This window comes from Falco cherrug, chromosome 7 (assembly GCF_023634085.1).
Source record: "Falco cherrug isolate bFalChe1 chromosome 7, bFalChe1.pri, whole genome shotgun sequence".
NCBI lineage: Eukaryota > Metazoa > Chordata > Aves > Falconiformes > Falconidae > Falco > Falco cherrug.
Genome location: NC_073703.1, coordinates 13,990,399 through 14,018,229, shown reverse-complemented (window position 1 = coordinate 14,018,229; position 27,831 = coordinate 13,990,399). Strand labels below are relative to the sequence as shown.

Sequence of the window (27,831 nt, the reverse complement as noted above, 5' to 3'; positions counted from 1 at the left end):
CCTGCCGAAGGACCCCAAACACTGAATTCTTGTTGATTAATAAACACCAGATTGTTTTCAAAGGATGTTCTCTTTCACTGTAAAGCATCTGCTGGCTATGTAGCTCTCAAAGGAGTACAAGTCTTTGTAAGAATTCAAGTACTTTTGGTCTTTCTGCAAGGACACCCGTTGGGGACAGAGAAACCAGAGCCACATGTGGAGCTGTAATGTCACAGGACTCCTTTCTGCAAAAGAACTGGATGCCTATCTTTTAGGTCTAAGCAGAGCACTCTCTGAAGCTATGCCAAAATCAGGGGATAGAAGAGCACTCCCAAAGCATCCCCTGTCTCTTCTCTGCGGCACAACCCAGGGGTGCGGATGGTGGGGCTCTGGCACACTGGGCCACGTGTCACCTACAACCCAGCACCGTCTGCAGGAGACAATCCGTGATAGTCAGAGGTGTCACACACCTCGTGGGCACAGCAATTACCCACCTTTTTCTATTCAACAAAGCTAATGAATTGATAAATAAGAGGTGAATCTATTATTTGAATGCACATAGAAGGAAGACAGATGCTGTTGGAAGATGGAAGCATGCATTCCCTTTTAGTTCAGCTATGTTTAAGAAGGAGCTGAAACGACATGACAGGCTGTTTGGTGTTCTCTTCATCATCAGGAATACACAGAGGAAAGACTGCCAAAGATATTTTTTCAGAACTCGTTATTTTCTGACATTAACTATTTGTTCTTAAGTAAGTGCCCATAATGTGGTTACTTTCTCACTAATTCATCATTTAAATACAGGTGTTAGACTGTAACAGTGATAAAAAGACTGCAGGGGAATAACTCATAACTCACTTCACAAACTGATAGCAAGTCGGGGAGATAGCGTGTCCCACTCTGCAACACATTTCATGCTTCCTTAAAGATGGAAGTATCTACGCATCAGACCAAAAAAGTGCTGCGTTGGCAGTTTGCCAAGTACAGGGTACCTCAACTGTGGATGCCATAGCCATCTTCCTCTTTATCGTGACAAGGAAGATGTCCAGAGAGATACCAGACCCCAGAAAAATGTGGGCCTCTGTGCCTGAGACAAACAATGTCTGCTGGGACGTGAGTGTGAACCTCATCTGGCCACTTGAAAGGCGGCACCAGCTCTGGGCTGCATTACAGAGCACTGCAGTCCAGTTACTGCCTCAGCCCTTTAAGAATTTCTCATGAAATAAAGCAAACAGCTGTAAACAATCAGTAAAGTGAAGGAATGAAGACATGCTTAGCAGGGAATGCTGATCAGAAGGGAACGAGGACCTTACATCAACAATGTGCTATGCTCCAATGCAGTGAGGATCTTCTAAGCAACATCCCAAGTGGAGTTAAGCCTCATGTCACATTCCCAGCACTTCATACTGTTAGCTAAGGAGCAGCACCAAACTGACAAAGGACAGCACACACATCTGTCACGCAGCTCACCTGCTCCCCATTTCGTGGCATATTTCTTTATCCATCTGAGTATCCCCTCTGACTGTGTATCATCACAGGAAACCATAAAAAAGCTTTTCATAGCTTTTGAAAGCTGGCATACACATACAAACACACGCAATATAAATCTGCACTAAACAGCTCAAGGATAGACGGTTAATGCTCCCACTCTACCATTTCACTGTGCAGCTGAGGTCAAGACTTCTCCTGCCTTCACCGATTTTGCTGTGAGCTCCCCAGCTCTCAGGCTTATGTCACCAGTACTGTAACGAGGCTGAATATGAAGTGACAGTGCTATCTTATGGCCGTTTAACTCCGCAGCAAAAACTCCACAGAATTTAGCGAAGGACGAGACCCTCTCTGCCAATAAGGAATATCTCTTCCCTTTTTACCTGTTTCATGCGAATCCCTGCATTACAGACCTTATGAGGAGAGCTTTGCACAGTCCAGCCATTCCCAGCAAAAGCACCGTAGCCCTTTATGCATGCTGAGCCCCCAAGTGCTTATTTAGCTGCAGAACAACCCCAGCACTCCCTGATGATTGCCGCTGTTCTGTAGCAACAGAAAGCAAGCGGTACGAGCAACCATACTGCAGCCCCCTGCTGCTGCACTCAGTCGCAATTTATTCCCATCCTACAAGATGTTTTGGTTAAATATGCCAAAGATTTGGATCTGATATTTTTCGCCATATCAGCAAGCTCAAAGACAGAGAGGGAGGGAGAGAGGGAGGGAGGGAGAGAAAGAGCAAGCGCGTGAGCACATGAGCGAGAAAAGCATCACTGCTTCGAACCAGGAACAAAAGAGGCAAGTGCACCCATACTAGGGCACAGTGTTGTAGTCACAGAAACCTCACTAATGATTAAAGCATCTATCAGGGAGCCAGACTGCGATTGCATTTTGCTTCTGGAAGGAAACAAACAGATTCTGAAGTACCCGTTATAACCTGCAATCAAACAGGAGATCTATCCTCTCCCCAACCAGAGCACACAGTGGGCTGGAGCTTGCTGCCACAGAAATCACCGAGAGCTGTGCATGGCGCGCGAATCTGATACGTGCATCAGCAACATCATGGGCAGCCGCTTCAATTATGGCTAAAATTAAAGCAGGTGGTTTCAAATTTCAAGTTTTATCCCCCTTGCTCCCGTTGCTGTCATCTGCTTAATGAATAACAATTGCTTTCTCTTCGCACAACCTCAGCAGCGCTGCGCTGCCCAGCATTTGTTTGCCAACCAAGCAGCACAGCTTTAAAGATGTAACTGTGCTTTTCCCCCCACCCCTCCGGTAAACAAATGCCAGGCTTCTAGGGTCAGGAACACTGAAAAAAAAAATTCAGCCTGGCCCTCTCAAACCAGAGCAGGGCTTTATCAAATGGTGTTGCTAGGGACTACCAATGTGTAAGCAAGAAATCTGTCTCCTTGCGTTGTAGTTTATAGGCTAGGATGTATATGCAGCCTGAGTATTTTGCTCTCAGTGGTGCTGAGCAATTGGTGACTTCCCAGGTAGTCTGGTTCTCACAGGCTGGGTTTAGCAGTACTGGTGCTGCACCGCTGCCTTCCCAGTTGCCGTGAGGTCAGGGACCCTGGGGAGGGGGGCCCTGGCTGGGGTCGCACTGGAGCTGCAGAGCCGGAGCCCTGCAAGGAGCACCGAGGTGGCTCTCAGAAGCACAAATCATCCCCGTGCCTGCCTGTGGGATAAGGTGGCATATTCCAGACAGGCAGAGGAGCTCCCTGGGAGGGCTGGTGCAGAACCAGAGGAAGCTGCACCCCCTCCTGGGTGTTCTGCTCCAGAGAGCTCCATGTTCCCTGCAAAATGGGAAACCGGCTCGGAGACACTGGGAAAACGGCAAGCTTTGTCTCTCTGCTTGTCTACGCAGAGCAGCTTTCTGTGGAGGTTTATGTTACTGCAGCAGTCAAGAAAGGGGCAGTCCTGCCCATCAAGGCGGAAGGGCAGCCCAGATGTGTCTCCTTCCACTTGGAGGGACAGCAGGTGTCACCTCGTATGGCTATCACAAAATCTCTCTGCTGTGGCTAAGCTGCTGCTCAGAAGCAGGAATTTCAGGCTGTCCGGGTGGCTTTCGGCCCAGATCCTGTTCCGTTATATTCCAGCGGAATTTGACACTGCGAAAAAACAGGTACTCTGCAAAAATACCTATCGGGTCCACATTTACAGACAAGAAAGCTTTCCTTCAGCATGTGGAGATGCTTATGCAGGCCTTGAAACCACAAGAACATGTCCTTTTATTTTGCAAAAAGAGGGCATTAAAACTGCAGAGCAGTAAATCACTGGTTGTTTTGACACACTGTAAATGCCTTTGATTGGCAAAAGCACACAGAAGCATTGCAGAGATCAGTATCTCCCACTGAAATCCCCGGAGTCACTGCACAGCAGTCGAGCAAAGGCCTGTAGTATTTTTGCTGGAAAGTGGTTCAAGTTGCTTATTATTGCCCAACACAGGCAAACAGCTTGATCTTTTGCAGTTAGCTTATTAGCAAAACTCTAGATGGATAAAAGCAATACTCTTCAAAATCCATTATTAAAATAGGGTATTTTGCTTTTCTACAACACTTTTATTCAGATGGATTTAATATGCTTTTTAATAGCTAATGCTACCCGGAGTCAGCAGTATGGCAGTATCTTTTCTAAACCATTATTTAAAATACTGTTCTGTAAAATGTAAAATATTAATTCTTTTCTTCCCCCAGAGGTTCCTAAAATGTAGAGGGGAAATAAAAAAAAAAAAAAAAGAAAAAAAAATAACCAACCTCCCTCAAGCTAAAAACTATGACTCAAATTCTGTAGTCCTTAAATTGAACAGCAATCCAAGTAAAGCTGATCGGAGACTGCAGAATTTTTCTCTCATTTATCAGGACTATATGATATTTGAAGCACAGCTCAACTCCTTCCCCGATGTACATCACATACTAGAACTCCTAGTGTGGAATGCTGGCATATGCACTTTTTCACCCATTAGAAAAGATAACCTTGCGAAGGGTGAGACTAGAAGCAGAATCCAACTTAATAAGGTGGAACTGCACAGCTACAAAAGTAAAAATTAAAAGTCTCTGGGCATAGAAGAGTGCCACCAGCAAAAACAAAAAGCAAAACAAGATTAAAAACAGCAGAGCATACTTTTGAGCACTGCTGAAAATGGCTGAAGGGTATCCTGCAAACAGCCAGAAATGACAATATAAAGACATCAATCCTCCTTTTTTTCTGTGCATGCTCAGGACCTCAACGAGATAGAAGACAATGAAGGGTTAGTTGGGAGTCCAAACAATGCTGGCAGGCAGTGTCTCACTAGGAAAGATCAGCAGTCTTGCAGCTGAGTTCAGCCCCTTTACATCCCTAATTAGCAGCATATTTTTAAGACAAAGTTGAAATATACTTTCTGCAGAGCTGCTTTAATCTTCAAGATGGAAATGGGGCCAAAGCTTAGTTCTGCATGACTGGTATCTATATGCATGACTTTGGAGATAACAGATCTATTCATGTGATTCCTCTGTGAGCTTTCACGGCTGGTGGGCAGAAGACTGTCACAGGAGGAGACTCTGGGGCTACAGAGACTGGTCCTATCTCCTATATCGGCCGCTAGCCTCTGGGATGACCTTGGCCACATCACTGCACCGCCTTCAGTCTCACTGTACTGGTACAAATGGGGTACTGATCCCCATAAAGCACTCGAGGTCCACTGCTAAAACAGTAGCTAGGTGCAACTAGTAGCAAGTACTTCCAGCTCTGTCAGAGAAGGATTCCAGGTTACCAAACTGTAATCCTCCCAGTGAGCACACCCCAAAGTTAGACTGCTGCAAAAATGCTCCACCTTTTCCAAGTGAAGTGCTTCCCTGCCACTGTGAGCGAAGCAATGGTGCTACCCCTGGGATTTTCCCCCCCTCCAGTCTGTCCCTAAGGAAAGGAAAGGATGTGCTCACAGTATTTTCAGTCTTTTACCTGCAATAACTCAGGGACATGTCAGACAATTTTGCCAAACCAGGCAGAAGGAGAAAGGCCAAAGAGGTACTAGTTTCCCCATGTTTTGTGATAAATAGGCTGTCCATCAGAAGATGGACAGATAAGTAGTCCATGTGCTAAGAGACAGCTTGCAATGCAGGCTTAACCAAAACATCAGGCAACAGGGAATCCACATAAAAACAAGCCAGAGAAAAATAAGCTTAAGTTTCATGGCTCACAAAATTACTTTTTATTTGTGGGTGGATGGTGAGAGGTTGTTCATTTCCAACAGAGATTGCCAGCTTTGAGGCATTTTGTGTTTATTTTTCTTCCCTTTAAGCATAGTTCTTTGTCTGAATTATTCCTCAGATATCAAAATACTGTTTGCGATGTCCATCCACCTGAGCAAACCATTCTCAGCCCGCTAACACCAACTGAAAACAGTTTCTGATGACAAATCTGGTTATCTTACTTTATCATCTTACTACAAATATTTTTGTCTTGAAATACAAAAGCGTGCAAGAAGTGCACATACAAAAATGTGTTTGGAAGACATGCAGCAAATAAACACTAATTAACCAATCAAGACATCAACAAAAGAGAAATTTTGGGGACTACACACTCACAAACACTATTTCTCTCCTGCCACTGTCTTCTCATAAGCCAAAGGGACATGAAAAGTCATATCTTCTCCCCAAAAGCCTCAAAGCAGGCTCAGATAAACCCTGCCACCTTCCATATCGCATCTGCTAGAAAGAATGGATGAATGGAGTAAGAACTCTATTAGACTGAGGAATATTTTCTGGCCTTGCAATATTTACACTTGAATTTTACTATTTCATTGATTTTGTTTGATTTAAGGAAAAATGTTATATTCATGAGATAGGATTTTTTGGCCAGTCAACTTGATCAAAAACTTTTCAGTCAGATACAGCCTGCCTAGAGCATTGACATTTGGTCAAATATACACAACCAAATTTTATACTTGAGGCTCATCTGTTCCACATATCCCAGGCTCCATATTCCACTGTCCAAGCTTTTGTTAAAAGAAGTGTTGCTAGTCCTTATACTCTATTGGCACACTTAAAGCCAAAAGGTAAGCAAATTTCTGGAAGATTGCAGTCTCCTAGACTTGGCTGGCTTAATTTACTATTTCTTTTCCAATGTAATCTACTTCCTAAAAAAGTCAGTTAAAAAAATTGGATTGGCACCGTATTTCCAGGCTGAAGAATACCAAGCGCTCCTGTGCAATATTTGGTCGGGCTTCCCACAAAGTACACAAGACCCTGTTGATACTACAGTTTGCAGTTAAAATCGTTTTGAGTAAGGATACGTGATCGATGGAGACTGCAGGTCCCAGACACGAGCCTCCAGCCTGCGTCAGGGTGGACACAATCATACTAGAGACAAAGGGAACAATCTGCTTCACTTGCTGCAGCCCACAGGCCCCTGCTAGGGAGGACTCAAGCTTGACACTGGAGGTTGCAACTATCATCTCGGCCTTTGGGTACAGAAAACCTTCCTGCTTGTCTCCTCTGTGACTTGTTTTGCTACCACCAGTTGCAGCTAAGGAGTATAATACCAGGGGACCGAAGCATTCCTTGTCACAGAACAAGTGCCTGCACAGAAAAAATACTGTTTACATGGGGAAAGAACACAAAATCTTTGTCCCTTAAAAGCGCAGAACATTTTTGGTGTCCTGCACCCCTCTGAGGTTTGGGTGCAGCAGTAGAGATGAGACTACGTGAGTGTCCTGATCAGTGCTGCAGAGGGAATGGAGACACAGCTAAGCACGTATTTGTCTTCATTAAGTTGCTCTCCGTGGACCCACAGACCATAAAGACTCCTGGTCTTAAATACCTGAGTGTACGTGTTCACACCAGAACACCTATTTGCAGGATTTAAAGCAACAACTTCAAAACATAAACTTCTGTTTCACAGTACCATAAACAAGGAATTTACCTATTACCTACCCACCGTTCTGCAGGCACAGACAGCCTGCACCAGCTGGGCTGCGTACACAGCACCAACAGGGAGCTTCTGCAGCACCAACAGGGAGCTTCTGCAGCACCAGGTATGGTGAAGGCCCCTGAACAGATCCCACACCCTGGCGCTGAGGACTGCAGGAGCACATCCACGCTCCCAGCACCAAATCGCAGCACTGAGGGTGCTCACATGCAGGTGGTGGCCTGGGACCCTTCCGCAGGGGAGATGCCTCAGTCCAGATTTTGGGGCTAGGGGGTAAGTATAATCACCAAGCATCACCACCGGCTCACAGGCCAATTATTTTGTTGTGATGCAAATAACACGTACAATGACGTGTGCACAGTCTGGGGGGAATAAGCAGCAATGAAATCTAATTGCAAAGCCCATGAATGGAGTGATTTGCAATAATTTTTCAAAGGCAGGTTTTCCTGTTTACTCGGCTGACAAACTGCAAACTTGTACCTGCAGAAGAGCTCAGAGCCTGTAGAAAGCCTAGGGTGGCTATAAACCTTGCAACTGTCTGTAAATAATTGTTTCTATTACTCCTGCAGCCTTAGCCACCACCTATGATACAAAACACCCAATTAAACTGGCATACTATTTTGCTAAGATGAAGCTTTTGCCTGTGTCGGCTGAGTTGCTAAAACCATGGAATGAGAAGAGATTCATGCAGTCACAGTGGTCTCTGTGCAGCACTTGGACCCAGCTTTGGTATTTTTACTGGGTTTGCTTTCAATCTCTGCTCAGATTTCCAGGAGCTGTCATTACGGTGTCAAATACCTTCTTTGCAAAGTCCCCCAGTCTAGGTTAAACTCTTAGGAATTTTAATCTGTCTGCCTAAATAGACTCAGGAACCATTTTTTCCAAGCCAAGTCATACTCTCCCCACCTGCCTGTTTTTCTGTTTCCAAAACCTCAGGATGAGAGTTTTCATTGAGTTTTGACCAAAATGTATGTTGCTGAAATCTACTTAGATAGTCCCTAAAAGATTAACATTTTCCTAAAAGTAATGATAATAACAATAAAAATCTTAAGCAGCAGCTTACAGGAATGAAACTTTTTATATAAAAATATACAAAGCACTCCATTATGTACATGCAGACCTATGAACTTGCATCCTAATTACTAAATCATGTTAGAAAAAAATTACTTAAATGAAATAGTAAAAACATGAAAGATGAAAAGATATATTTTTAGAGATTTAAGTGGCATTAATGTCCGAGAGGAAGATGGTCAATATGGTAGTGACCAGACTTGCTAGGGTGGCATGCCCATTATTCTAAAAATATATATTTTATATCACAAACACTAAATATGAGTTTTAAGCATGTGAGTACTCTACTCATGGGCTTGAAGTTGCCTACATGTTTACATACTTGTAGGACTGCAGATTATAACATCTTTTCTTTCTGTCCAATGAGCAATGTGTAAGTATTTTGAATTATTTTCAAATAACCTCTCAGAATATGGTGTTTCCATGACCATTAGTTATCTACAAAACCTAGTGACTCAGCTCCAGTTATGTTACAGAAGACACAAAGTTTACTCCAGAATCTGCTTTCTTCCAAAAGTCTCTGATTTTCTTTGACTTTCCTTCTCTGAACAAGACCAAGGGCTTTTGGCCATCACTCTCTCTCATTTCCATACTGCACTTGGAGGGGTAATCAGAAGATTAATTTTAAAGGAATGGTGATTTAAAAATGATACAGGCTGTCAAGAGACAAATTGCATGTGTGGAATTGTAATAGCTGTTTTCCTGCATACATTAATATTAATTTTTTAAAACACTCGTTACCTCTGAATCAGGAATGGCATCCATACTAAGCACAGGAGCTTAGCACTCTCCCCCAGCAGCTCAGTAAAAAAAAACATGTTTAAAATCCGGTTACCATTTTGTTTTAAAAAGCAGCTGTAAAGAAACAGCATATTATTCTGACTCATATTGTGCAAATAACTGGGAAAAGGCAATTACACATAAAAGAGAACTTGGTTAGTGGAGACATATCTGCAACTAGGGAAGGACGTTAGGGAACACTGCACATATGAATTTGTCCTGGGATGCAGATACACCTCATACAAATCAACAAAATCCAATCAAGCGCCTTTCAGTCAGCATTCCAAATTTTAATTCGAAGTGTCACTTGCCTTTACTTCCTAACACACTGGTGATGACACATGATGTGTCCAAACCGTGCTCCACAACCAAAGAGTTTTAGCTCACACTGCTTTTAAGTGTCAAGATCCCCAGTTCAGTCTTACCTGCAGTATGGAGACACCCCTGCTGCTACACCAGGGCAACTGTACCGCTGACATCCGACAAACAAGTAAACGAGCACCTTCATCTAGCAGCAAATGCTTCAGAAAAAGTGTAAGCATCTCATAAAAATATTGTTCCCCTTGCTCCCACATCTGCTAAAGTTGTTGGTGTTTCTTCTTAACATACTGCCACTAAAATCTTTATTATTATGGGCTTCTAAAAACTTAACAGCTAGAGGCTTGATCCTGCAAGCACAGCTGGGCATACAGTTTGGCAGCATAAACAAAGCCATTGTCTTTGTATGATCAGATCCCATCCAGCACAATAACACAGGCAATTATATATGCAGGTGAATCCATTCATTTGTAAGGCAGGAGATGGCATAAAACATCTTCCAAAAGATAAGGAGAAAACATTCACAGCATTTTAATGCTGAAGAGCCCTGTCTGCTGAATGTGTCTTCTCTAATCTGTTCTCATCTTTTAACGAGGAATTCTTGTCATTTTACCAGAAGTACCAATTCAAAAACACTGCTCAGAAAACTGACCGACTCCCTTAACAGCAATAAAAAGCTCCAAAGCAGAGTCTTTCAAATAAAGGCTAAGAAAACAAAATATTAACAGATAGAACAAGCTTCTTGCTGGTGATATGTATCTTAGCAGACATGAAAATTCTAACCACAAGGCTTGATAACTTTATGCTACCTTCTTCTAAAAGCTGTGATAGAAATACTGACTTTGACAAAGAAAAATAAACTTTGCACAAGAGGAAGATTTTGAAAAAGAACTCTTGATAAAAAGCAGCAAAAGGCGCACCTGAAAATGTGAACATATGTGAGTCACCTGATCCAGACACCATACGAAAAGAATTACCTGTTGCGTTTGCTACACCACTATCTTTCAAAAGCCCTGGTATGTAGAGAGGCACTGCAGTAAGGAATGTCATCTTCCCCCCCACCCCCTCCTTTTTTAACAGGAATATCTGCCTTCTCCCTTAGGTTGTGGTCCTACTTTATGTTTCTACAGGCACGGCAGCACACATGTAAGAAGTTTCATTGAAATCAAGGAATCTTTATGCAGTTGAGCTCATTTGCTGCCTTTGGGACACGGTCTTCAAAGGGCAAACTAATGGGATAGGTATCCCCTTCCTTCCACTATTCCGTAACAACCAGGACAGCAAGCTCCAGCCCTGCGCTGGATCTGTGCGGGGCTACTCCTACAACACATGAAATGCCCAAGCTGGTGCCTGGAGGATAATGAAACACAGTGGTAACAGTATGCTGCTAAGAACACAGGAATCTCAATTCTGCAAACACTTCCACATGTGATTAATCCTGAATGAACACTACCTAATTGGATTCCAGATAGTAGTGTCTGAAGAAATCTTTACAGAAATACAAATTTACACTGGCTCAGATGGAAACTGTGACATCTGGGCTGAAAACCAACTAGCAACTAATTAGCTTAAGAACAAGATGACAAAAATGCTACTACGGTAGGGCACAGTGCCCCTGGCATGAGATGCCTTGCTTAGGTGTATTCCTTGCCAGGATGCGCCCCACTTAACACCTTATTCCACATTCTGGGAGAGGCGCCTGGGGCAGCAAGCTGGGAGCCTTTGCAAATATTAGGAGAAAGATAGTCTCTTATGCTCCTATGTATGTATGTATAAACATGCAGTCACTTCACTACACTCAGTAATGGTAAAACCAATGTGACAACTGACTCACAGAGCCCTGGGTCTGTGAGAAATATGAGCTGCAAGTAAACCGAAATTCAGTTTGCAAAAGGAAAAAGCTAACACATCTGGGAAAAAGGATTGGCAACGTAAGAGAGAGAAAGCTGGAAGCAGCAATACTACAGGAAGCCAATAGTGGACCACAAGTTACATTGGAACAACCGATGTGCTGCAAAGGTCAAGGCAATATGCAGAAATCCCCATATGCAAACACACATCCTGCCAGAGAGCTGGCAGACAAGCCTCACGTGGTGCAACCGCACCCAGGAAAATTATTTCAGCCCCGTGCAGGACATGGCCGTACAGGCTGGTAACGAGCTGGAGGAAGCTAAAGAAAAATACAGAGATATTTATGTCAAGCACACACCAAAAAGCAATCAATGGGGCCTGAGATTACTTTACATACAGCGATGAATAATAAATTATCTCCCAAGGAAGGAGGGCAGGCCACGCATGGATAGCCTCACTTCCTACATGGGGTGCAAATCACCCTCCCCACGCCTGCTGGCCCTGGAGCCCCCCTCACCCTTGGTACTTGGGTGGTCCCTGCACAAGCAGTAGGAAAGAGAACGGCAAAACCTGAGAGTTCACAAACCACCTCTTGAGGCACGGTGCTCTGCTTTCCGGTATCATCTTATGCTGCTTTGTCAGGACGGTCAGCCCATGGTACATGCTAATCTAAACGCCACTCCACCAGTGCCTTCCTCCCTTTCCCCCATCCCACAGCTGCTGCAACAGGAAAATACTGGTATGTGCAATACAAAAGGTGAACCGTAAGTGTGCCTTACAACTAAAATTTTCCCAAAGGATCGTGGAGGAGCTGGAGGAACTGCCTTCTAGTTACCAAACAATAGGTTAGGAACTAGGGTAACAGCCAGGAATGGAGACCTGGATTCCTGTTTTCTTCATGTGGAGGAGACTCCAGCTCAGGAAGATACCCCATCCTTCAGGAATTAAAAGAAGGGGTTCACAATACCCCTCTTTCATGGAGGTTTGAACATAAGATTTGAGGACCCAAAGAAAAACTTGCAAAAAAAAAAAAGCATTGCCTGTATCCAATGACTTTTTATGCAAAACACATAAACTTTCAAGGGAAGCAACTCTAGAATGTTCTTTGCAACTCTAGCATTTGCTGCTCTCTACTTTCCTGGTTCTCCCCCCTGGGACTGCATCTCCAGACTGATGCTACATAGCTCTGTAAGGTCACTCCTCATGTTATTATTAAGTTTCAATATGTACTTCTATTTACTACATTTAGTAATCTAGTCTGATATGGGACTGATTCCCAGAAATAGTATGTGTTATTGTGTAATAGTGTCTCAAGCTCTCCCAGACTTAAAGTTTCTTCTACTCACTGCCTCAGTGTGGTTTTACTTTCTGTGTTACAAGGGGTTTCACAGGTAGGTGCTTTCCAAGCCCAAGGAGTATAAAGTTACTGACTTTAAAGACTGACACACTGTTTCCTAGTTGACTTTGGTGACACCACATTGATACCTGTGATGTCCCTACAGTCTGGAATTTTTCACTTTCTCCCTGGCCCTACTCACTGTGCTGTACGTAGGATGCTTTGTTAACTGATGGTCTCAAAGAAATTATTTGGTGTATGATATTCTTTGCCCTGTTTTTCCTCTTTTGTTACATGATGTCTTCTATTCGAGCAGCCAAACTGGAGCTGGCAAACAGCCTCTCTCTAGGTTTTTTACACGTTGCTGCAAGGCAAAATAAACAGTTGTTTCCAGTTTGCATTTTTGGGGCTACAGATCTATGCTAATTATCCTTTCAGCCTGCTAATGGAAACCTGAAAGAGATTTAAATGTACTTTTCTAAGGCAGAGACCAAAGTCAATGGACACCTGTCCTTTCTAACGCTGGGCTTAGTGCTGCCCAGAGCACAGCACGATCTCATCTCCTCCCTTTATGTTGACTCTGAAGGCATTTTCAGATTTCAGCAGGTCTTTAAAAAAAGACCAGGAGATAGAAATTAAATCCTTCTGAAATTTAAGAACATTATGTGCCTTTCTGGAGCAGTAACGATGCCAAGTATAATATCTGCATTGACCTGAGACCATCTGAAGGATGGGGAACTTCAGAATGGGGCGATAAGAACTACATCATAACATGGGAAGTTCATTGTTTTGTTACGATGCTGTAGTATTTACTCAAATTTCTTACCTGCTTTCTGTTTTCTAGAACAAAAAATTGATATAAACAAACAAACAACAAAACCCAACCCTAAAGCCAGGTCTCATATACCCTTCAAGTAAAAGTAAGTATTACCAAGACTGTCGTATCAATGAGGAGAAGAAAGGAAAACTGGAAATATACCTGCAGTTTATTTCCAGTTTCTGTATCAGGTTTAGAACTGGCTGTTACACAAATGAATGAAACCACCTCAGGTGTGCAAAGCCAGTAATGCAAAGACTTCCCAAGAGGAAGACACAAGGATCTGTTTCCTTCTTTAAGTTTTAGAAGCTTTAACTCATGATACTCACTTGTTTGCCAGATATTTCTTGGAATCTTTCAAACAACTGTTCGTTCTAGTCACTCCTATTGTGCTTCGGCCAAACTACTGGGCCCTTCTCTGTTGATGCTTCCTCTGTTGGAGTCCAGAGCCAAGTGATGTGCTGCACAGTCATGTGCTACACCTATGTTTCAAGCACCTATCTTTCCTGTGGGAGTGTGTATACCTACGCACAGAACAGGTATGTGCGTGTACACACACACATATCCATGCTATGTAGAGATCAGAGATACAGATGATGCAGGGCAGATGTGAAAAGTACCGAGGCACCTAAAGACATGGCAAAGTACTGATGCTCAGCTAATTCCTAACACCTTTAAAAAGCTGGGTCCACAACCTCTGCCTGCCTGCTCCACACAGGCTACTTTCCAGTGTTTGTTGCTGTATTTAATCACTTCTCCTTCTCCTTTATGCCTCTCAAGCATACAGTGGAAAGGTCTTCACTGCTCAGACACCACCATTTCAAACAGTTGAAATGTCCAAGCTCTCTACATTGTCATCACTTTTCCAACATTATCAGGAAATTCTTTCATCTATCCTCAAATGACAATTGTATATACTTACTGTCAGCAATCACTTGCTTACAAGATTTTTATTACCCTAAATGCAGGAAGACTTGTTAATGCATTGTTATGATGGGGAGATCAGGAAATGAAGAGTTAAGACTGAAAACTCAGCCTTCATTTTGCTGCCCATGCTTACAAAAAAATCATTCCAGTTGGGGGTCCTAAAAGGTTCTTTACACAATAATAAAAAGAGATCTGTCAATTAATGTAATGGAAACTAACATTTCTCATACCTTTTTGCAGCAAGAACGTACCAATTGACTTGACAGGCTACAGATTTCACTGAAAGGGGCAACCTTCCTTCAGACAAAACATACATCCAATGATTTCCAAGACATTAGTTGACGAAAATTATTCAGTAGCTTCAAAAATGAGAAGGAAAAATATCTAACAAAAAAGTCTGTAGAGTATGGGTATGAAAAACTTTGATTGCTTTTTGCCTCAAAACTTCTGAGACAACCGTCTTCATTCTGCATTAGCTTCATTTGGACTTAAAATCGTAACACTGCAGGAGAAAATGTATTCATCTATTGTCATTTACACAAAGAGATCAGACCTGCACATTTGGGGCTAGTTATTTAAACTAATTAAAGAAAAAAACCCAACAACCAAAACAAAAGAGAGAGATTTAAAGAACTGAATTTTAAAGTTTTCCAAAATATCCCTGCTGTGCTAACAAAAACCGTAGAACATCTTGGTCCCAAAATAATTCATTTGCCAAACAAGAGCAACTGGAAAGGTTTTACTGTAGGCTATGGTTCAACTTTACGTATAAAAATTACTCCACTTTACGCTACAATCCTCAGATGAAATCTGTTTTTAAGTCACACTTAAAGCAGAATGCAGGAGCATGGAGACAGGCCATCAGCTGCTGAGGTTCCTTACCTTCCAAACACTAGGAGAATTCACACTTCACTCCTTGTTATTTTTGCTTTAGGAAGTGAAGGAAACGGTACTCGATGAGCCGATGAAGTCACTGAAAAGGCACTCACACCTACTCTAAATACGACCAGATATCTGCGAATAAAAGTTTAAATGCTGTCTAAGCAACATGTGCTAACCTGGTGCAGAAGGTTCAGAAAGTAAAAACCCAATTCCGTAAAGGACTCACTGCCTTAAATGGGCTCTTTAGATGCACCAGAGCAGAAGTCCTGGGAGTGCTGCCCGAAGAAGCCACAACTTCACCATTAGTCCCTAGGTTAAGAGAGACCTTTGCAGTGATCAGCAAATCACGTCTCATCTCGGAAAGGAACAAACAGAGACCTGCCATGAAAAATTGCTTGCAGATCTCCAAGGAGTGATGTACGAGCGAGGTACATAATTAAAGAGGGAGAGAGACGGAAGAAGCTCTGAGTTGGTAAAGAAGTCACAGGAGACTCATATTTAGTAACACAGCAGAAGTGAGGTCATAAACCAGAGCAACCAAAAGGGGAAAAAGGAGAAAAGCACACAGTGAAGGACTGGACAGGCCCCAAATGGCCGAAGAGAAAAGCTCAAAAGACTGCAGACTGAGTTTTGGCAGAAAAACACAGAGAAAGATCTGTTGTCCATTTCTGATGGATGCTTTGAAGTTTTCTGGATCTAATCTGATTTTTGTCTGTCATTCTTTGCCAAAAAAGATAAACCCTGCCAGGGAAAGCCTACCTTCCCATAGCCTTACAATAATAAGAAAACAAATGATCTGTTTTAAATATCAAACACTTAAAATGTAGAATCTTTCTTCTATGATGTGTCTGAGAGCTTGATATTTCCAAGCTGTCACAGTTGCAATTATAACCGACCGAAGTTGTTCCTGGTTAAGTATCTTGTATTTTACCAAACTATGTCAGAACATTGGTCTAGGTGCTCACTGAGAGCTTCAACACAATCAACCCACTAGCTCCATCCATACTTCACTGAACTGGGAGCGGGACGTTCATTTACTATAATGCCTGCGTAGAGGTGTCCAAAATACATTTTAAATTTATTTTACTGATACTGAAAATCTTCTGGAGTTCTGACACTTTTTAGTCGTAATTTCTTCTAATAGTCTCTAATACTATATTACACTATAATACTATAGTGTTATTAGCCTTATCTTTTTAGGCTGTAGTCTAACAAAGTCTTTAAGCATAAGCTTACCTTTAAGCCCTCTCCTTGGATTACTGTACCTCATACTTTAAGGTGCCTTACTTGCTGAATGGGGGACATACTCAACGATACTGAAAAAACCCACTCAGCTTAAAACTATCATGTAATCGTTACATTTATGATGCTCAGCCTGCCACAGACACCAGTTCCCATTAAAATGACAGCATTTACTATGTATTACTCTAAGCAATATACTGACAATTTCAGACCCATTTGCAACTCTAATACGTTAAAGTGCCCCAAATACTATTTTGCCATTGCTATTGTCAGATGCTTTTCAATAGTGATATTCAGATGAGGACTGTCAGCTAACCAGCAAATTTGGAGTTCAAGTAGGTGTTAATTCAGAGTAGCAATAAAGGAACTGGACAAGACAAACAGGAGTTCAGAAAACAGAAAATTCACCTTCACAAGACAGTAAATAATACACCTTCATACTAGTTAGTGTGACACTGTTACTTTAACGGCTGTGTTCACCTCCCTACACAGAATATTCTGAACAGCTCTAAACATCCACGTGTTTTACACTAAAATACATTGCCTTACCTGCTTGGACCTCTCTTGTATTGTCCCAGATCCACTTTACCATCCCTACACAAACTACCTGTGTTTAACCAAATACAGTTCTTGTCTCCCCAGATGTATGACCCTAGATTTCTGTTCAGTAATGGCATCACCCATTTACTTGGGTACACTCTAATTTTATTGAGGTCATTCCAGACTTTTTCCCTCCGCTCTCTACAGTTGCATTAACAGCTTCCTTCCTATTTTTAAATCAGCAGCTAATTTCAGCAACTAAGTGCTTATTGTTTCTTCAGGGTCACTCATAAAGCGAACACCATTATTGATCTTTCTGAATCTAACACTAGTTTTTCCCTTTTATCTCATCTGAGTGACTATTCAAGGGGCAATTTCTCAGTAAACCAGGACATCTATCCTAGATAAACTAGGGTATCTGAAGAAAGAGATTTTTCTGTCTGTGTGTGCTAATGCAGCTCCTATCAAGGCAGTAGCCAAGCAACTCATAAATGTTACCGATTTTGTCTCTACAACACCTTTTTAAAGGGAAAAGTGTTGTTAACTGCCTTTTACAAACGGGGAACTAAGACATAGAGGTATTCAGTTCTTCAAAGGCAAAGACCACTCATGGAACGTAGAATAAATTGAATCCTTATTTCCTATATTTTACCACAACAGCATCTTCCCTCAATTTCTGCGCACACCTTGGACACACAATTGCTTATTTACTGGATTACAGCGACTGATGACCTGGCCAGCTGGTACTTGTTCTGCATTTTTGATGAGCATCTGAAGACAACTGACATCATAGGCTACCATAAAAACTGTGTTAGACCAAACTGCTGCTGGTATTTTATCTACTGTTACTATTAAGTTTCAATACAATTCTTGGGGCCTAAACCCTAAATCCATTCACTGTCCTCCAGTTAAGCTAAAGGAAATCTTGGCTTTGCCCAAGAAAACATGGTATCAAAATGCAAAGCAGCCCTTCCAGGCAACAAGACCTATGTGACATCTTTCAGACACCAAGTATCTAAAAGCATCTTTTGAAGAGAGTGGGTTTATTCACCAATTCTATTTTAACTGGGTATGTAAAGATAAGATTTACTGTCCATTACCATTTTGGCTAAGTGTGGCAAGTTCGGTCCTTTTCATATTAATTCTAGACCAAATTTAGACAAAATTTTTCGATGGTCCCTGGGCATATCATCACTATCTGACCACTTTCTTCACGGTTTCCTTCATTCACAGTGAAGAAAGTCAGGCTTGCTGGTCTTGCTCTTGCTGATCACTACATCAACGAACTTCCAAAGAGAGGGGGTGGAAAGCTAATGGTCCAGGACTAAAGATTGCTGCCTACGCTGGCTATGTCTGCTGTGCTGTGCCACATGGAGCTGGCCGAGCCCACAAGCATTACGCCTAACAAGAGACAAGAGTAACGGAGCTAGGTGCAGATCGGCACTACCGCAGCTGGCCTGCTTCTGGGAACAGAGTTAGATTTTCTGTGTGACACCACCCATGCACACAAAAGTATAGGGCTGGTTCTGAGCCAGGCCAATTATGTCTGCGTGTTCATTAAAGGGTCAGCAAAGTCCTTCTGTTCTGCTTTAACGCTTCTCAGGTTTATTAAACACAGTTTAAGAAGTTTGTCCCTAGACAGGAAATTCATGCCAAAGGTCTCAGAGATGCAAAACACCACTTGGTAGGGGCAGCAGCACTGTCATGTAAATGCATTGCTAGTGGTATTATTAAACTAGGATATTAGCATGAAATATCTAAGTTTTTACATGAGAATACAAAGTCAAACACACTAATTGCACAATGAATAAAGAAGTAGGTAGCAAACACTCAAGGATCTAGAAACAAGCGAATCCCCTGGTTACACAGCATCCAGTTAATCAGAGTATCCGAGTTGCCTTCTCAGCTCAAATACTTCTTTTCTTCTTATTTGTATATAGCAGTGTTTTCTGGGAAACACAATAAAGACTTGTGTCCTCACTAGGTTTTTCCTTCACTTAAAGGAAGTGTGCATCAGGCAAAACTTGGCAGCCAAGACGAAGAGAAGCCCTAGTAAAGATGGTATGAACTGTGTTTTTCACAAGCAACACATTAGGTTCAGGCAGACATCAGCCTGACCTAACATGAAGTTGTATGTAACTCCATCACGGGTTACGGGACCATATTCTCTGCCTCTGGAAACTCAGGTGAACTAAACCCCTGTGCTAATGCTCCCCTAGCCCGACTGCTCTCTTCCTACCCGATGACAGACTCTGGACTCTCTACAGTTTCTACCTCCGCTTGCTAAGTCATGTTAAAAGCAGAGACTGCTTTGTCTTCACTTGAACTTTACATCCTGTTAGTCTGCACAAAGGAAGTATGTTATGTTAACAGCACACCTATTTTTCCTAGTGACGATGTACTCCGTTGGATATTATCGCCATTCAGATACCTATTTAGACATCCAGGCAAAGGCTATGACCAGCTGCATAGCATATAATGATTTTTTTAAAGGAAAGAAAATACCATTAAAACAAAAGGCCCTGTTCTGCTTCTGGGTAAACAAATGGGAGTTTTACAAAGGCTCAAAAAGGAAAGGAATTAACATGCTTCGACGTGGTAATGGTCTCAACTGTTCACATTAAAATTTTCACAGTAAATTAAACCATGACAGAGGTAGGAAACGAAGTCAATTTTCAGTGACTCGTGCTGTTCTGCTGACATAAATTGCCATTTTTTAGGTAGTACAGCCACTAACCTGTATAATCACAGAATAACAAAACTGCAACCCAGCGTTGATTAAGTTTGGCCTTCTGCATGCTAATTTTAGCCTGCTCTGCCAAAATAATTGAATGCACTACCTTATTTACGTGCTTCTAGATATTTAGCACCCTCTCACTATTTTTTCTTCACCAACCTTTGCTTAAGCCTGCGGTGTTGGCCATCCCTCCTCGGATGGTGTGCCTGCTGTCGCGTCCCACTCCTCCTGCCTCCGCAGCGACACTCGGGCACCCTTCCACCACTACAGCAGCCTCCTCCAGGGCACTCTCGCCAAGGGGGATGCTTGGTGTCAGCCCAGCTTTACCCTGCCCATCTATTGTTGCACGCAACGCCTCACGCTCCGGACGGCCGATAAAGACCGGCAACTTCCCTTGACTAGAAGGCGATGGTGTGATGCGCTGCCCAGCAGTCCCAGTAAGGCTGGAGAAGCCCAGGAACTTGAGGCGCCCGCTGGCTGGTGCCTGCCGAGGAGTTAAGGCAACACGTGTTACGCAGCCGGTTTACACCACGGCGAGGGAACCGGAGGGCTGGGTCAGGCCGTGTAAGCCCTGCGGAACGCGCTGCTCCGCGTTATGGCAGCGGCCCCGCAAGCGGGTCTGCAAGTACAATGGGGCGCTTCTCTGGCCGCCCAGCGCCCACGGTGCCTCTCCACCTCGGGTGTATCATGGCAGCGTCAAACGGAAAATGACAAAGGACTGTGAAAGACGGTCAACACGGTACACGGCAGAACCAGGCAGAACGCAGAGCCTGCGTGCGCAGGGGGCCGCAGGGTGCCGGCCCCCGCGGGGACCCCGCCGCACCTCGGGGCCGGGCCGCGCCTCACCTCACCCAACCCCGCCGCCGCCGCCGGGCCTCGCCGCCTCCCCGCACGGCCCCCCGGCCCTGCCCCTGCCCCGCACGGGTCCGCAGGCCCGGCCCGAAGCCCGGTGCCCGGCCCGGGCGCTGGGCCGCGCTGGGCCCGCGGGAGGCGGCCGCCCTGCCCTGCCCTGCCCTGCCCCTGCGCCGGCCGCGGCGGGGGGTGGGGGCCCCTCTGCCCCACGGGGGAGCCGGGGGCCGGGGCGAGGGAGGGCGTATAATAAACAGCATCGCTGTCATGCGGGCAGGGCTGCCGGCTCCCCAAGCCTCCTCCCCGCGATAACAACCCAGGTACAGCCCGCGCTCGCCCCCCTCCCTCCCTCCCTCGCTCCCTCCTCCTCCTCCTCCTCCTCCTCCTCCTCCTCCCGGGGGGCCGGGGAGAAATCTGCAGATCAAAGAAAAGATGCACAATAATAACGGGGTGGGCGCGCACGGCGGCCCCCCGTCCGGCGGGGCCGGGGCCGGGGCCTCTGGCGGAGGCTCGCCGCGGCCCGGCCGCTCTCCGCCCGGCGGGAGGGCGAGGGGGGCGGCGGCGGCGGCGCGGGGCCGGGGCCGGGCGCCCCCGCCGCGGTACTCACCCGGGCCGGCCAGTGCGGGTACCCCTTCATTTTGGCGAACACCAGGTCTCCAGCCTTGTATTCTCGGGGCCGCGGACGAGCCATCGGGAGCCGCCGCGGGAGCCGCCGTGTGTCCCCCCGCCCGCCCACACCCCCCGCCCCGCACACGCCGCCCCGGGGGCAGCCGGGCGAGCCCCCGTGGGGTGCGATGCGCCCGGGCACGGGGCGCAGCCGGGAGCGGGGCCGGGCCGCGGGCAATCCCCGCTCTCTCCGGCGGCGGCGGCGGCAGGAGGAGATGGGGTGTGCGTGTGTGAGTGTGCGAGTGTGTGTGAGTGTGTGAGTGTGTACGCGGGGGAGGGGGAGGCCTTGGACACAACCCCAGCAGCCCCCGGTACCAGGGAGCCGGCTGGCGGCGGGGCGCCTGGCCGGGCGGGGGCGGCCGGGGAGCCCTCACCCCGCGGCGGCGGGCGGGCGCGGCGCTGCCCGCGGCCCCCCCCGTGCGAGCTGGCTACGCCGCCCGCGCCGCCCGCTCCATCCCCGCCGCAGCCGCCGCGGCCGCGGGAATATGGAGCCGTCTCCTCCGAATTACTCCTCGGGCAGCGACCGAAAACAGGATCTTCTTATCCCCCCCCACCCCCCACCCCGCGCCTCCCCCCCCCGCGCTTTCCCTTCCTGTTATTTTCTAGGTACACAGATCGGTTTCTATGAAAATAGGAGAGCAGAGAGCGGCTCCAGTCCCTCCCGGCCCTTCCTTCCCAGCTGAAGCATGACACGGTTCTTTATGCGCGCCCGACATGGAGGCTGGGCGGCCAGGGGAAGCCTGCCGAGCCCGGCTGACTTTTGCAGCGGGGCCCCCGAATTCCCCTGCCCAGAGGCTGCCAGCCCTGGGGCCTGGGGGGTGCCGTGCGCCCCGGGCCACAGCGAAGGCCGGTTCCGGGGCTCGGCGGCCCCCGGCGCGGCTGGCGCACCCCCTCAGCAGGCCTCCCTGCCCCGGCGCCGCCCGCCCCGGGGTGCCGCAGGGCCGTGCCCGCAGCGCCCTGCCTGCCCCCCGGCAGCCCGGGGCAGCCCGGCCCCGGCCCAGGCCTGGCTCTGGCACCGCGCCTCGCAGGGGCCGCAGCCAGCCCCTTCCCCACCGGCAGCCTCTCCGCCTTCCTCATCAGCCTCCACAAACCCACCCCTGCCCCCTCAACCACAGAGGCCTGGGCTTGGGGGCTGCCTGAAGCCGCAGGGGTTCCCCCCCAGGCCTTTGGGGCTGGGCTCTCGCCCGGGACACCGGTGGTCACCAACACGCCGCTGCGGGAGCCAAATGCTGGGAGCTTACAAATCCCAACCCCCAGAAAAAAAAACAAACCCAGATGTTTTCACCATAATGTTACCACTTAAGTTGTAATGCTCAGAAATCAATTATTATTGATATTTATTATACCAGAGTATTGCCTAGAGGAGCAAAACTAGGAAGGCACCTGTGAGCTGGGCCGCAGGCACGAAAGCTTAGGAAGGGTTTTGCGGCGGGGGTTGGCTGAGACCCCTGGCAGTGGGTTTCCCAACTGTTCCCACAGGCAAGATGGCAAATACCCCCGTGGGTTTAGGGAGGCAGCTCTGGCAGGGTGCCTCACTGAGCCCCCCCGGAAAGCAGCTGGCCACAGGCAGTCCCTGCCGATGAAGAAGGGAACGGGAGGCTGAAGGCTGCGGGGTCCATGAGGGGACCATAGAGAGCACTAGCACTCTGTGAGGGCCGGTAACGGCAGAGAAAGAGGAGAAAGAAGCGCTTCTGGCATCTATCTGTTCCTGGGCTGGAACAGAACCAAGAAGACTTACTGCTTATGGTGTCCCCAGATGTGGCTCTGGTACCCAAATGCTGCTGTTGGTAGTACGAGTCAATAAAGTTTGTCACTCTGGGACATAAAATAGAATAAGCACTTCTTTACCGGGGGAAGCACTGCCGTAAAATCATTAGCTCAGGTATCGGTAGCAGACTAACAATGGGGGGGAACAAATCCAAGAAGCTGGATAAACATTTAGATGATTAGCCTGCACTGTGCTCGATGCTGTTATCTGTTTCTGAAGTACTGAGATCAGTAATGGGGTTGCCAACGCAGCCACCTTCTGTATAGACATGTGGCCAAACAGCTCACTTTCACTTTCACATCGGTTAGGATGTTGCATCCTTTTAAATTGATACCTTATTTCGGTTCAAATTCCCTTCAGAAAAATGTAATACAAGATCTCTGAGTATAGGAGCTGGGAACCCTGATCTGAGTTTGTCCAGAACGCTCCAATGTGCTGTGTCTTGCCTCCCATACCTCTATTATCTCCCCAGGCCAGCCTTACCTCCAGAATACTTACTGGAGAGGTGGAGCCACCTCTTTTTTTAAAAAAATATATTATTTGCTTCTCATGTCAGATATGAATAGCTCTTTCTAGTAACTTATTTAGTGACCTTAAATCAGAAAGAAGTGGGATGTATGCCAATTTCTTCCAAAAGGAGACAGTACACCTTACATACACATCCATGCAACAATGTATTGCTAATGTCAGAATAGCGAAATCCAAAGTGTTACTGAACCCAAACATCTTGTTGAACTGCCTGCTTTTTTACTTCCTTTAGTCCCAGCATTGGTGTCTGCAGAGAACGCAGTGAATGAATAGCGTTTCTGGTCTGCAGTGAAGATAATCACACGCCAGAGCTCCAAAGAAAACCCATCCCATGGACATGCAAGGGTGCAGCGCTCTTTTCCTCTTGTCTATAGACTGCAAAGCATAAATGAGTTGCCAAGGTAAGAACTCTGCTCAGGTTTGGCCAGCTTAAAGCTCTTAAACACACTTTGCAGACAGTTCCTCCATCAAGCCATGGTTTAAGGTGCTGGGAAAGAATGGAGAAGAAGAAGCAAATTTCCCTGCTGATAAATGAAAAGCCAAACTAAATGTTCCACACATTAACAGCACAGAAAACCACTTCAGTACAAACGGCAAAAGAGTTTCTTAGTGTGCATAACCCCATCAGCCTCTCAGCACAGCATACAAAGCCTGAGATCTCCTGCTATGTCACTAGTATTCTGTTCCTTTCTCTTCTGTTACAAAGGGGAGTTCATCTGCCCCTTCTACACAGAAGTGGCAACAGAGAAGCGAAGAGAGTTTCTTCCAAACACTTCAAGAGCAGTTTCACATCATGACTGTGAATGGAGGGATGCAGAGGCTTGCTAATATATATGTGCTACATGTGTATAGGCCAGGTCCCAAGTCTGCAGAAGTCAACAGCTGTGTCTGCTTTGTGCTCAGACAAAGATCAGCAGGTCACAGAGGCAGCAGCACCACGTTCTTACTGAGCAAGGGAGACCTGCAGCAGGGATGGCTCTCTCCTTCCCCCGAAGCTCCCCAAAACATTAAGACCAGGTTCCCTCTCACTTCTCATCCTGCCAGACAGGTTGTGTTTCCAGCCCAGGGCAGTATATGCAAGTGCGAGCAGGTGAAGGGAGTAAAGCCGGGGGCCCAGCAGGACCATACAGAGAGGTGGCAGCGCCAGGGGTGTGGTCAGTAGTGAAACCGTGAGACCCAGGACGGACTGTTTTGAAGCCACTACTATACTACTGAATTTTGCTTTCCCAACAATTCCAGGAAACAGTGTTCTTAAGCTCTTGAGAAGCTTGAAGCTAGTCCCTATTCATATGAGGAGAAAAATAGCTACATTCCTGGTTGAAAATTTTCATAGAGAAACAATTCCATTGATTGGGGAAAAGTGTGGAGCAATCTTTAAGAAAAGAGCATGTGGACAGAAAAGGTCTAATTTCAAAAGAACCCTCCAAAGTAATGAAAAAAATTTTAAACATACGTTGTTTTACATGAAATACTCCATGATCATAGTTTTGCACACATATATTTATATGTCAGCTGTCTTGTATGTGGACCCTATTAATGCTGCCATCTCACACTTGCTGTTTTGTGAGATGCTGTCTGTATTGTGTCCGTAGAAGCCACACAGATTATTATATTTAACTCTGTAATTCTGTCCCTGGCCACCTTAAAATTTTTGCTTTCCCCACTCACATCCCTTCTGAGATCAAGCTATAAATGCTCTGCAGGATGGCCACTTGTATAATCAACTTTACTGTAAGATACTGAAATAAAATTATTTCTTTTTACTTATCCGTCTATAGCTGATATCATGTTCTTGTCTTCTGTATTTCCTTTCCCTGCATGCAAAAATATGTCAGTGATGATTAGTATTTTGCCTATGTCCACAGTAAGCTAGCGCTTGTCTGTTAAATATTTTAATAAGAAATTGTTCTGAGTCACAACTGAGCCATTCCCTGGTGCAAGACATGTCTGAGAGCGCTGTCTGAAATTACAGAGCTACTTCATGTCAGGCAAACAGAGGCCACGATGTTATATGTCCATCCCAACATGCACAGAAAGGCACTTACCATGCCCATTAAGATATTCTTAATTGCTGAGATAAGAAGCTCACCGGGTGATCTCAAGCCTTCTCTGTAATAATGGTAGAAGGGAGAAGGGTGTGTATCATAGCTGGAGCAAGTTATCTATACTCAGTTTCGTGAATCTTATGTTATACACTGGAGCAATCTCCTAATCATGTTAAATTAGACAATCTTTAAGGTGATTGCTTTACATGTTGCAGAGGTGTGAGCATGTACCCCAGAGGCAGAAAAGACCAGAGCACTTCAGTTAAAATTAACTTCTTCTCTGGTTGGGAACTTGCTGCTATGAGCTGAAAAGGTTTGTATGGGATGGAAATGTTATCAGCAAGTACGCATTGCTGCCATTCCTTGTTCTCCACAGGCATTTCAGCTAAAGCTACACCAGACAAAAGATGCCTACCGTCAATGCTGCTTAACAAGTTCTGATTCAAACCTTTGTTTTCAGTTCCTTGATTACTTTTTATCGTTTAACCATTAGAATTGAAATTTTCCATGACCATAGTGTGGCTAAAAATCAAAACTCTTCTGAGAATGACAGTAGAAGAAATAATTGTAAAATTACCAGATTGCCAGGTACCATACAAATGTAGCCAAGTTGTGAGAGTCTGAAAAGCGTTCATATGCACTCAATAGGGGTTGGTAAACAAGTCTCAGATGGTCTGTCTGGACTAAACATGCTCCAGGCTAAAGTGAATGTGATTCAGCTCATGATGGGAGATGACTGGAAGCAAAGCTCGTGAGAGGAAAAAATGGCTGTCTCCCTCCGAGTACCTAGCCAGTATACCGGGGTGGAGTGACCAGATGTGCATGCAGAGAGAGAACTGGGAAAAGCTGGAAGGGGAGCAGGAGCTAAAGCATGGGAAGGATGTGAGAAAAGCAGAAAGGGATTAGGAGACAGAGGTAAAAGCAAAGCAGCCACAAGGGTAAGAAGACAAAGATTTCCAAATATCTTAGAATACATCAAAAAACCCCACACTTTATCTAACAAAATTCTGTGGCCCAGTACACCTCATTCTCTGGCAGTTACTCCTTCATCTAAAGACTAAGATCTCTTACTATGCTGCCAGTTAACTCATCAGCCTATGTGGAAATCTTGACGCTGCATTCAAAGGTATTAGACTCTGTGACCTACTAGAAACTCTTCAGTGGTAACCAGCCTGAGATTCTCTATGGGGGGGAAAAAACAACCAACCAACCCAGAAAGAGATTATTAAAGATTGTATCACAAACCGCCCAAGAAGACAGCAGAATTAAGGTTGCACCAGCAACCTGAGCCCCAGTATTTCCCAACATTTGACTCCCTGACTTTGCAACTTCACTGTTCTTTGAATTTTCTTTTGTGGCATGTGAGATGCTTCAGCAGCCGTTTGTTGAGAAACACTCATCAAAATCTAGTACTTCCATTAATGTGCAGTAAACATTACATGTGATATGAAGATTATCTATTTGGACAGAAGTTGCACAGTCTACTTCTCTGTTCCCATAATTTTAGTGTTTGGTAGAGACATCATTCATTACAATGAAACTAATGACTTCTCAGCTCCATTTGATATACTAATCTATAAAATGCCTCTTCAAATGGCCAGGTGAGAAACTCCATCTCTAAAGCTATAAAGCCATAATACCTAGGAAGGAAAACCTGCAACAGACATTTCTCCTCTGGTGAAATATTTTAAATGTGTCATCTAAAGCCTCAGAGATTTATTGGGTGAGAAATATGTTGAGAGTTGACAGGAACAGTAAATTTAGTGCCAGATTCATGACACTTACCCCATCGTAGTTTCCTCTCATAAATACCGGAGAAAAAGATTTCTCTCACATGCCCTCTGCTACATTCATCAAAGTGCCTTTTGGAATGGGACTTAATGAATAATTACATCCCAACATGGACAACAGAACATATTTATTTAAGGAGCTTTGTAACTTCATTTTTGTGTCACCTGAATGACAGTGTCAGAAGCTGAGGAACAGTGAGAAATAATGTGGCTAGCGTGCACCTTCTTGAAGTTGTGGCTGTTTTGTACCATGAAGTTGAAGGCATTAGGCAGTCAGGAGAGCCCTCAGGCTGTGTGGCTGTGGTGATGC

At 45.3% G+C, this 27,831-nt stretch overlaps 2 protein-coding genes across 2 annotated transcripts in view; one reads left to right on the top strand and one right to left on the bottom strand.

Annotated features, from left to right (window-relative positions):
• HDGFL3 (HDGF like 3) overlaps nucleotides 1-21,921 on the bottom strand; it is a 38,364-nt gene extending 16,443 nt beyond the window's left edge. Inside the window, exon 1 of the mRNA XM_055716859.1 lies at nucleotides 21,332-21,921. Coding sequence (XP_055572834.1) covers nucleotides 21,332-21,415 — 84 coding nt within the window. The 5' untranslated portion in view covers nucleotides 21,416-21,921. The remainder of the gene's footprint in view (nucleotides 1-21,331) is intronic.
• LOC114015110 (translation initiation factor IF-2-like) lies at nucleotides 19,206-25,453 on the top strand. Its single transcript, XM_055716858.1, has 2 exons — nucleotides 19,206-21,044; nucleotides 23,919-25,453. Exons 1-2 carry the CDS (start codon nucleotides 20,292-20,294, stop codon nucleotides 23,949-23,951), a joined length of 786 nt encoding a protein of 261 aa, XP_055572833.1. The 5' UTR covers nucleotides 19,206-20,291; the 3' UTR covers nucleotides 23,952-25,453.
• The last annotated feature ends 2,378 nt before the right edge of the window (nucleotides 25,454-27,831 follow it).

Coding starts and splice junctions, on each gene's coding strand:
- LOC114015110 (XM_055716858.1), top strand. CDS start 20,292: ATGCGCTGCCCAGCAGTCCCAGTAAGGCTGGAGAAGCCCAGGAACTTG. Junction 21,045..23,918: donor TCCCCGCGATAACAACCCAG/GTACAGCCCGCG, acceptor TACTTCCTTTAG/TCCCAGCATTGGTGTCTGCA.